This window comes from Juglans regia, chromosome 12 (genome assembly GCF_001411555.2).
Source record: "Juglans regia cultivar Chandler chromosome 12, Walnut 2.0, whole genome shotgun sequence".
Taxonomy (NCBI): domain Eukaryota; kingdom Viridiplantae; phylum Streptophyta; class Magnoliopsida; order Fagales; family Juglandaceae; genus Juglans; species Juglans regia.
Window position 1 is genome coordinate 22,722,023 of NC_049912.1, and position 11,508 is coordinate 22,733,530.

The 11,508-nt window shown below is 35.0% G+C and overlaps 2 protein-coding genes across 4 annotated transcripts; one reads left to right on the forward strand and one right to left on the reverse strand.

Annotated features, from left to right (window-relative positions):
- The first annotated feature begins 1,194 nt into the window (after positions 1 to 1,194).
- Positions 1,195 to 5,866, forward strand: LOC109005824 (selenoprotein F-like). 2 transcript variants are annotated; one of them, XM_018984874.2, is made up of 4 exons: positions 1,195 to 1,689; positions 3,670 to 3,728; positions 4,593 to 4,774; positions 5,632 to 5,866. In XM_018984874.2, exons 1-4 carry the CDS (start codon positions 1,524 to 1,526, stop codon positions 5,702 to 5,704), a joined length of 480 nt encoding a protein of 159 aa, XP_018840419.1. In that variant the 5' UTR covers positions 1,195 to 1,523; the 3' UTR covers positions 5,705 to 5,866. The 2 variants fall into 2 exon arrangements, with proteins under 2 accessions (XP_018840419.1, XP_018840418.1); XM_018984873.2 differs by having other exon boundaries at positions 1,199 to 1,689; positions 3,643 to 3,728; positions 5,632 to 5,829.
- An 880-nt stretch (positions 5,867 to 6,746) lies between these two features.
- Positions 6,747 to 10,943, reverse strand: LOC109005825 (transcription factor bHLH153-like). Of its 2 annotated transcripts, none has more exons than XM_018984875.2 (6): positions 10,410 to 10,943; positions 8,714 to 8,833; positions 8,228 to 8,293; positions 7,853 to 7,918; positions 7,589 to 7,633; positions 6,747 to 7,227 (listed from the first exon to the last, which is right to left on the reverse strand). In XM_018984875.2, the coding sequence occupies exons 1-6, from the start codon at positions 10,428 to 10,430 to the stop codon at positions 7,075 to 7,077; spliced, it is 471 nt and encodes a 156-aa protein (XP_018840420.1). In that variant the 5' UTR covers positions 10,431 to 10,943; the 3' UTR covers positions 6,747 to 7,074. The 2 variants fall into 2 exon arrangements, with proteins under 2 accessions (XP_018840420.1, XP_018840421.1); XM_018984876.2 differs by having other exon boundaries at positions 7,859 to 7,918; positions 10,410 to 10,914.
- Positions 10,944 to 11,508: the final 565 nt, after the last annotated feature.

Sequence of the window (11,508 nt, forward strand, 5' to 3'; positions counted from 1 at the left end):
AAATTAAGTTTCTAATTTCCCACATCTCAAATCCAAAAAAATTATTTCTCATAGGTGAATTTGAAAAAAAAACCTCAACTCCAAGAAAATGAACATAGTTAATTGTCTCAAAAGTTTTTTTATGATTTTCAAAGTTCAAAAGTTCACCATTTTCGAGGGCAATTATTTTTATGTTTTCAATAAAAAAATAATAATTATCTCATCCACTAAGTTATCTTCATCAGGATAGATATCGTAGATTGGTATAGAGTTTCATCCTATGGAAGAATGTCCATCCTCAAACTCTTCTTCCTCATAGTAATAAATTCACTCAACCTCATGCAATAAATCAACAAAACCATCAACCTGAAGAGTATCAGAAAATTCTGGTAAATCAACTTTGAAACCGAGGCCCCCATGACGCTCCTCTCTACCACGGTGCTCTCAGAATAAAGCACGGTTGTGATATAGGTTCTCAAAATTGGAATCGGAATCGAAATTGTGATTTTCTATCTCACAATCATCGATGTCTTGCACCGCTAGACGCCAAGTTAACTCTTCAACCTGTCTCTGCAAACCCTCAATCATCACTTCTTAAATCCTACGATCACAGTGTAGGACTTCCTCATTCAAAACTTGTCCACAACGACCACGACCACCAGCCATGAAAAATGATGAAATATAACTCCAAGAAATATGCTTAAGCTCTGATACCAATTGATGCCAGACAGAATTTAGATTAATTATGACGGTTAGTTTCAACAGATTATCAAAATAGAGAAGACAAGAGATTTGGCCAAAATACAGAGAAAACAATTTTAAAAATTATTGATTAATAGTAAAATTCAAAATTATTTTATAAAGCCCACAAGCCGAACTCAAGTAACTGCAAAATTTGAAATTATGATGGTTTTTTAAAAATAGAAAAATCTAAATTATTATATAAAAATTAAATACATAAATAAATTAGAATTATACAAGAAATTTGGCTAAAATTAAAATCAAAATCGCTTCGTAACTTGAAACTAAATATTTACTAACAATGTAGGAATGAGCATAAATATATAATTTGAGAAAAAATTATTTATATCATATATATATATATATATAATTTGGAAGAAAATAACTGATATTATACTGAAGAATTGATTTAACAGAAAATAATTTATGCCCCTATCAAATTGGGTTTGCACCACCCATTTACTAGTCTAGTATCAACAATTTTCTACAGAGGAAAAGAAAGCATCAAAATGAAGTAGATTGAGGTAGGCGGTGATGATGAATCCATTTCCTTTTGTTTAGATTCTAGAACGTTGCGAATCTGCCGCTACTGTTTGTTTCGTGGAACATGAACGACACCGTATAATAGACAAAACGCAGGCTCGCGTCACCGTTTTTGGTTGTCTTCTTTGGAAACGGCAGCGTCTGATGTCTGGACTCTAGGTCTGACCCAAACTTTTTCACGAAATTCACCGGATCCTCGGAGCTGGGAAGAGAAGAAGTGGGAAAGTCTTGGACGCGGAGAATTAGATATATCAAGAGAGATGGGGTTGTCAATCTATATCTTTTCTTTGGTTCTGCTATTTTCTCTAGTACCTTTTGGCTTCACAAAAGAGCAACTGAGCTCAAGGGAGTGCGAGGATCTGGGTTTTTCAGGGCTTGCTCTTTGCTCCGATTGTAACACTCTTGCTGAGTATGTTAAGGACCAAGGTAACCTATCCAAAAATTCATTTTGTTACAAGACGATTGGTGGGTATGTTTTCTATTGAATAGTAGCTTTCTCTGAGAATCATACGAGTTTTTATATTTGTAAGTTGCACTTTTTGTTGATCTGCATTTATTTAATTCACTAGGATTTCAAGATTCTGTTGTGATAGGTTTTTTTTTTTTCTAATAGAGATTTGTTATTTTAGGTAATTTACCCCTTTTTTTGCAGGTAGTGGAATGCTGATTTCGTTCATGTACTGTTAGCATTCCTGTTTGTTCATGTTTTTGCTGTACGAAGACTATTAATTATGTGATTTTCTGGGTTTCGAATATTTTATGGGGCGTAGTATCATGCTCGATTTCTGCTCCTTCTATGCTTCCGGTGTACTTCGTTAATGTCTTTATTTCAATAAAATTTTACTTTTACCTATAAAAAAAAGTATCATGCTCAATATACAGCCCGAGGGGTCGTGCAGTGGTCTTGAGGCGACCCGCGTAAATCGGATTTTGTGGGTTAACTTTGCACTCACACTCTTGGAGCCATTAGACTAGGAGAATTTATAGTTCCTGTGAACGTCATGTTTTGTACGCTTGGACAAAGCTCTAGCAACTTGGGCCGGGATCTTCACCTGCAAACACAAAGAAGAAAATGGGCTTGGGATTGTCCGGGGAGCCTCCGATGCCTAAGTTAGTCTCCTCGCGCGTATGGCGATAATTTTTTATGTAAAGTTCAAAGTGAGTCCTTTGTACCTGGGTAGGGGGCTTTTATACTAAGTCCCCAGGGAACATTATTTTTCCTTGTGTCAGGGTTCAGCCGCCCCGCCCATGTTTGTAATGGTTTGGGATTTTAATGCGACCTAGTCTCTTGAGGCAGGATTATTAATGCGGCGTGGCTCCCAAGGCGAGTCCCAGTGGTGGGTGAATGGCGCAGTCACTTCTGGTCCCCTCTGTCAGAGAATGGAGGGTTATCCACGTCTTCCGTTCATCTATTGACATAATTCCTTGATTCTAGGTGTGACAAGGAAGGCCAGAGTCGGCAGGTCCCATCTATCCCCTGTGTATGGTTCTTGTGTTACACATCCTTCTTTCTCTGATGTCATCTCGAGGGCCAAACCCCTCTAGGGGGCTCTAGGGCCTCAAAATACTAGGACTCTGGTTGGGCTAGGACCTGGTGTTGAGCTCAGGCCCAACCATAATCGGCCAGGTGGAAATACCCCTCTTAGTTCCCCTCGAGTTATTTGAGGTTCACTTGTTGGAAACTCCTTCCTAAAGGCATGTGCACCCAAGGATTAGTCTGGACTTTGTCTCAGACACTTGGTTCCTATAAAATAAAGCGTTATTATCGGTTTACCTTGAAATATGAGGTAGTTAATGGATTTTTATCAGAAGTTCATGTGATTTGCTTCCAAGGCATTACCGTGTGAGTTTTGGGTAATAATTAGTTCTGGCGCATTCTTGAGTTTAGCCTTTTTAAGTTGGCCATTATTTTCTAATTTATTTACACATTAAAAAGTAATAATTAGTTCTAGCGTGAAAGAAGTAGAAGAATTCTAACGTGATACATACCTTTGAGTCTTATAGATGTAATACAAAGATCTTTAAGGCTCTGATTTGTTTTAACAGAAATTTCTCTCTAGAAAATTTTATAAGAGAGATTTCTGTTGGAAATCTTTAATTCGATAAAAGTCTAAAGACTCGTCTTCTTCTTCAAACGACTGAAAAAAAAAAAAAAAATTGTAACAATTTCTTTTACAACTAGAACTAGTAATTCCATAGTCTCATGCAGTTGACTAGTGAATAGATGATGGGATGTGACTGCCTCTTATGAGGAAAACGACCACGATTTATAGATTTGTTGATTAGGTTGTTCCTCAACACTTTGAGTTCTATTTGGACTTAGGTTATGCTCTTAGAGTTCTGCATACATAAGATTTGTTGCTTTTACCATTGTTGTAGATGTGCTAAAGTCGAATTTGGTTGTAGATTTGGTATCAGACTGTTTGAAGTGTTGCACCGAGGATTCTGATGATTCCATGAGCAAGGTATGGATAAGATTTCTAGGTTTCTAGAAACTAAAACTTGTGGTTTGCATTTAATATATTATTTACTTTTTATGATTTTGCTAATCCTAAATCTGTCTAAAAGTCAAAGGATTCGTTATATAAACAATGAAGTGGATAAATGGATAAAACAACGGGCTAATCTGTTAGGTGAAGGGTGACCCACTGTGGCTTCAATTTTTTGCTTATTCGCTCCACTCTTTTTGCATTATTTTCTTCCTTAAATTATGAATAATCAATGTAGTTTTTAAGTTTTTAGTCCAATTTGTAAGTAACAAGAATGTTCATAAAAAATTGTCAATGAAGTGCAAGATGCTTAAAATAAATTTTAAAACGAAGTGCAAAATGCTTTAAGAAAAAACACTGCTAATGGCAGTCCCAATCAAAATATAGGGATTTTTTTCCTTTCTGGACCTTTTTGTGCATCTTGATAAGCTCAGTGCCATGGACTTAATTTTTTGCAAGCATGTTCATCCTCACAGATTTACCAATTCTATGTTTTGATAATATTCTAGAACTCTCACTACTGCAGTCCAAAAGCCGTTTACATGCTGCGGCTTTCATGACATGCAATCCTGAAGATTATTTTCACATGTGATTTAAAAAAAAAGTTCTCATGGAATGCAATCTTGGCTTCACAAGAATTGCTTAGTCCATTTTCGTACTTATATTAAATAATTGGTACTAGTTTTTGAGATAATTTCCTAGAAGTCAGAGAAACTTTAATTGAAAAGAAGTCTGGTTAATTTTAGGGTTATTGAGGCCATTCAAAGAATGGTGCATCATGGTTGATTATCCGGTTTTGGTTTAAGATGGTATTTTGTAATTGACTTCGTGGAACTGCAGATTACCTATTCTGGTGCTGTACTGGAGGTCTGCATGAGGAAACTGGTTTTCTATCCTGAAATTGTGGGCTTCATTGAAGAAGAGAAGGATCAGTTCCCTTCAGTTAAAGTTCAATATATTTTCAATTCTCCACCGAAGCTGATCATGCTGGACAATGCAGGACAACACACGGAAACCATAAGGTTAGCTTATTTTTGTTAGTGTTAACTGTTAAGCACTGTTCTCTTCAATGGATGGATAGAAATTTTTGTTGAGAGAATTGCTTGATGGTTGATGATAACAGAGTGATAATGCTGAAAGTTCTTTGATCACCAGATGTATAAAATCTTGCGGCTTGGTTACCGTCATACACCCCTCCCCTTTCATTTGTCCCCAGTTTGTCATGAACCATAGACTGACCTCTAGGTTACCTAGCTGATGGTTTCTGTCTGGCATGTGTCCCAAGTGTCAGAAACATTTTTTTCCCAAAATTCTTATCATTGTAGAGTGCCTGGTTTGCCATCTCTTTAACTTTGTTATATCATGTTACATGGAGGCTTGGAGCAGTTATGGAAGTCTGAATTAGGCAGTCAAAATTGCATAGGTCTTGCCTTGATCCAACTTCGGTAGCTACCTGAACCACATACTATCTCAGGGAGTCTGGAATTCATAACCTTTACCCATTTCATGTTGGCACGCTAGTTCAGTTTTAGAACATTTGACTGCAGATCAAGAGGTCACGGGTCTGAACCTTGTTAATATATTCCTTTAAAAACATCTGGTTGGAGCAAAGAACCAACTAACAGATCTTGACTTGATCCTGTATTGGTAGATACCTAAAGTCATATACCTTAGAAGTGGCATTTTAGTTGATGAGATCAGATGTAACCCAATTTTGGCATTAAAAATACAAGCTGTCTGGTTTTAGATTTTTCCAAGTGAATATCGACTACAATGTTAATTTTAATTATATCTTTGATCTTTTTATTTGCATCCTTCAAAGGAAAAAGAATAAGTTCTATGAACTTGTCTAATTGGAACTATTTTCCCCTTGTCACAGGATTGACAATTGGAAACGTGAACATATACTGCAATTCTTGCGAGAGAAAGTTAAGCCCACATCAGCAAACTGAGTGGTTTATTTTTTGTTGTTGTGTTTTTACTTAGGTCTGTATCATAATAATTTCAAACTTCCGGACCCATCTTTTGCATAATTTATGAGTAAGTATATCAGAAGAATGGAAACAACTTATTTTCATATTCCTGTCTTTACATACAATAGATGTGAGTTCAGATAAATCAATCGTATCAATGACAGATGCCTCTCTATAAAACATAGCATGTACCACTAGGCGGAAGATTCCTTGCCCGTGAAGACCCAACAAATTATTATCCTGCATAGGACCCACTATTTCATTCCGTCTATAATTTTGAAGAAAAATTTTCTCACACACATGATTTTTTTTTTTTTTTTTTGTTACTAAATGTGTGGTGTACGGATGATGAGTAAAAATGTAATTAATTTAGGAGTAATAAAATAAAAATAAGTGTAGTGTGTGGTGTGATGAGTAACAAATCTCAATTTTAAAACTTCTGATTTTTCTTTTACTATTCCATGTTCCTAGTTCTATTGTCGTGATAGCTTCAAATGTACAAATCTGGCAAACACATAGCATTTAGACTTTTTCAGATAATGCAAAAGGAAATTTAAATTTTAAAAATACTACGAAAATATCAATACAATTTTTAGATAGTTACATATTTCAAATTAGTTACATATTTCAAATTTTCAAAGATAGGGTCATAATTTTACAAAATTCAAATAATTATAATTTCTACCTCAGAAATCAGTTTTTTAATTTGTTTTCAAACAAATAAAACATGTTTGAAAGTGTTTTAATCATATAGTTACGAAACAATAAATAATTTTTTACTTATCTCAACCATTTCATTACTATTTATTACTATTCATCAATTTTAACTTACAAATTTCATTAATATTCACAATCCATTATACTATTATTCACAATTCATCTCAACTCATCTTCGAATCCAAACGAGTTAGATCTATAATTTCTAAAGCTATAAACTATATCCTAAAGCTATAAACTATATTTTCTACAGCGATCCTAATGGCATATCAGCAGGAACTTTTCTGATCACCCTGGGAAGGAATTTATATAAATTAATATATATCCAGCTCCATGTATTCATTGCTTTATTGTTCATTATCCTTGTACATCTCAAGTTTCTAAATATACATAGAAAGCTTCTACCATTACCATCTTAAAAATCAGGATGGTGAGGAAATTGCTTTCAAACAGTGTAAAAGATTGTCTATTCACGTTCCAGATTTCCCTGATGACATGTGAATGATATTTTCAGTCACAAATTTGCCTCTGCCCGACAAAACCTTGCTGCACAGTAAAGGTCGGTTGCCCTTTACACCATCACTCTGGCTACATCAAACTTCAATAAGCTTTGGTTTCTGAGCAACAAGGTCTCAAAGGAATTGAGAAATAGCCTTCTCAAATCTGGGAGAAGTTGTCTTGATGGGGGCCCAGATGTCGGCGCCATTGCTTTGAGCAACTCCCGCAGTGCAAGAAATGGGAACGAGACATAAACCTCTGCTTCTCAAACTGTTTGGTCCCAAGTCCTGGAGACAGAATAACCAATGCCTTTTATATTCTAGTCATAACTCTTCACCAACGGCACTTAGGTGATTGGAATAAAGGGCATTTTGAATGACCCAATAAACATAAAGTTGGAGCCATGACTAGTTGCAATAATTTTTCTTTCACCATTTATGTAAATATTGTTTAGATAATTCTATACCACAGAATGACTAGTTTTGCATCCATGGGTTCCAACCGACTACACTGAGTGTCTTACTACCATTTGAAGGTACCATAGAACACCCTTTTATCAAAGATGATTGGGGGAAATAAAAAAAATTTGGCCATTCCATGTTAACTATATCCTATAGCCAATTCAATTCATGGCTGCCTCATGCTCACCTGCATTATACTTTGGTTACTTTGGAGATACGGAGCACTTAACACCTGAAAGCACCCAAAAGCAATGAGATTAAAGTCACATCTCCAGATAATAAGATAGATACATATCTCTCAATGTCAACTAAATATGGACAAGACAACAGTAGTTCCAAACTTCAAATGTAATCACCACAAACATGGTTGCATTCATTGAACAGTTTCTAAGGGAACAACACTTGGGCTGCTGATGATAGTTCAGAAAGCCAAAGCAGGAAAAGGCCAGACCTTAACTTGTTCATGAAGGAACTGTACGTATTCCATTGCCTCTGAAAGGACAGAAGCTGTATCTGTCTGCAGCGAAATGAGAAAAGCTTCAAAAAGCACAGCAATGGTGAACAACTCTATCATAGAGAGCTTTAACAGATGAGCTATGACCAAGATACAGCAAAATATGTCCCGAATAACATCCCTTTTCTTTTTTTTTCTCTAGGGCAGCCCCCATTAGCATTCACTTTACAGTCATTACGGTAAGTTAAAAGAATTTGCATAGACTCTACTGGAGATGAATGGCCAGTGAGAAGTTCATAGAGTCAATTTCCTAGATCAGTGCTTTTAATAGGACGCATGATTTAATTAAAAAGATCAATTTTCCATATTTACCTTCCCATATGGTGAAACAAGCTGTTGTAGAGCCATGATTCGCTCCCCGAGCTTCTCCTTCCTATCCTATTGTTAAAGCGGGCAAATAGAAATTATAGCATAAGAAAACTACAGATATCAAAGTGAATGATAGATCCCTAGTATCCTACTTCCATCTGAATAACATCCAAGTGGTAGTTGGGTTCATACAGATTGAACCAGCTAAAAAAGGGAGTCAAAACTGCACTAGGGAGGTAGGTGAAATCCAGTTCCAATAGGGAGTCAAAACTGCACTGGGAGGTGGTTGAATTCTCAACCATCTTCAAGAAATGCATTCAGATGTTCTTCATAATAATTTAGCAAACATGGCTACTAAGGCACTAGACTTTTCAGCGTTCCTTTTATATTCGGTAACTACCCACTTTACTTCGTGCATATTTTTACAAGGAGACTATATTCCAACAACAGAAAGATAGCAGGGGGGACAAAAGGAAACGGCGAAGAAACCTTAGCAGACAGATCAGCCTTATGTCGTTTGGATGCAAGAGAAGTGAGACTGCTTTGCTCAACAGAACAGGGGCTCCTTTTGTGCTCTGTCATCCTTCCTAATTCTAACCCTTGTTCTCCCTAGTTAGAAATAGCAATAAGAATGAGTCTGGAAAATAACAAGACAAGAGGTAACAAAGGCAATCATCAACTTTCATGTCCACACTCCACTTGGAAAATATATAGATCTAAACAAGCCATCAGCGAAATTTTCCCTGATTGTTGGAAACTTGCACCAGACTATCCAGAACAGTTCATTATGCAAATGTTTTAACTGGAATCTTTAGATCAAAGTCTATAACATACTAAAGGGTTTCCAAACTACCATAGCTTATGTCTTTTTCTTCATTTTCTTTTTTTCACGTAAGGCAGCAGAAAACAGACAGAAGATGAGACTGAAATGCATATGGGGGGAGTACCCCATCAAACAAAAATCCAGGAAACCTGTAATCAAATATTCATGAGGGAAATCAAATTTTTAATGGAAGTCCAATTGAAACCTCATGCTGGGTGAAATTTTGCCTCTCACCTCAAGGTCACATGCTCGAGTGTTCCAATCCTAGTCCTATTAAGAAAGGCATAAAACATCCACACATGCACAACTTGCAGAACACCCGTGTGGCAATACTCAAGGTAATAACAAATTAAAGCTGACCATCCAATGTGATTGACTTTACTAAGAAGCATCGTAGTAAGAGCTCTGCCAATTTTTAGCATTTTATATACCATAATGGCATCGACACCATATCTTAAAATAATCGAATTTTATATGGATCGTACACGAAACCATGCAAAAAAAAAAAAAAATCACAACATTATTGAAGTTCATATCATAAAAAAACCAGACATGCATTGTTTTGGTCAGAGGTTAACCTTCAATTCAAAACACCATATAATATACAAATATCTAATGCTATTCTTACAACCATGCAATTTAAAAGTATATCATCAAATGAAGACAACAGGTCCATGAATCCACGAAGAACGGTATTGCCTACACTGCGTTAATATAATACAAATAATCAAAATCAAAGTATATATGGCAATAATAATTAAAGGATCCATGATTTTATTAATCACACCACACCGACAAACCAATCTGAAAATTAATTGGGTTTCTTTATATGATACAAAATTATGATAAAAAAAAATCTTTTGTGGGTATGGTTCCGAACAAAACGAATTAAAAAATTTGGATTTGATCGGACAAGATTAAATATTCAACAAGGCAAGAATGAGCCGTATATTCATCCAAGTTTGCGTATATGATCCGGCTACCCACTTTTTTTTAATAGCCTTAATAACATGTTAACGAATACCATAAACAGCAAGTAATCCACAAAGCGAGAGTATGGACTCCGTACAATGTCATAACACAAGCCCAACCGTTCGATCATTCAAAACGAAGAAGAAGAAAAAAGAGGGGAGAGAGAGAGAGAGAGAGAGAGAGAGGAAGAAGAAGAAGAAGAAGAAGAAGAAGAAGCAGCAGTAGAAGTACTTTGATCAGAAGGTTAGCAGGGCATCATTGATAGAGACAATTTGGCACCCAATTTTTAAACAAAAGAAAGAACACTTAAGGAAAGCGAGATAATTAAAAATAAAATAAGCGCATAAATTGAGAGGAAATAATGGAAGGCTTAAAGCTTTAAGAACTTACAGAGTACTTAAGAGTCTGCATTGCAACAGGAACTCACGATGATCTACAACTTTTCAAGACAAACCCTTCAAAACCCACCTCAGAAATCACCCAATCTACGCGAAACACTAATCGAAACCAACAGAAAAATGTCCTGTATTGATGTTTCTACTTTAATTATATTCCCGTCAACCTAAAAACAAGCTACTCTTTCTTTTTCTTCGTCTCTTTCTCACGGTCTATTAGTTTAGACAAGTGCTAGCTAGAGCTTATTGGGTTTTCAAGTTGCAAAGTAGTGAACTTAATGCAAAATCCATGTACGCAGTTCACACTGCAATCACGGAATAAGCTATGAACTTAAATTCGCTGAAACCATGGAATTGGCTGGCATATAGTGCTCCAAAGGAAAAAAAATATTTATACTGAAATCTTTTCCGAGAGATGAAATCAGTTGGAGAACAGGAAAATGGAAGGAGAACGGAAGGTACTGAAACAGAGTAAGGGAGAAGAGAGAGCGTGCGCGTATAAGAAAGCTAGGTAAGGGCTTGCGAAAGTGTTTTAGGCTTCGTTTGGATTTTAAACTAATCTCAACTCATCTTAACTCATCATTACAACTTTTTCAAATTTCAATATAAAATATAATAAACAATTCAATTTTTTTAAATCTCAAAATAATAATAATATTAAAAAATAATATTCTAATAATATTTTATCATCTCAACTTAACTCAACTCACTCCAACATCCAAACACAACCTTATAGAGTTTAGGCTTAATTTGTTTTGCCAGATAAGATAGAAATTAAAATTAAAAAATTGAATAAAATATTATTAAAATATATTTTTTAAATAAAATATTATTAAAATATTTTTTAATATTATTTTTATTTTAAAATTTAAAAAAAAATAAATTATTTATTTTATTTTATATTAAAAATTATAATAATTAGATGAGATGAGATAGGATAATATATTTTTTAAAAATAAATAAGACTTGTTTAGAATTTATATTTTTCAATAATTAATAAAAGGCTCTGAAATAAAATATGAATATGTTATTTATTTGACAGCTAATATACAACCGTGTAGAAAAAAAATAGATATTGAAATATTTAATTTAAC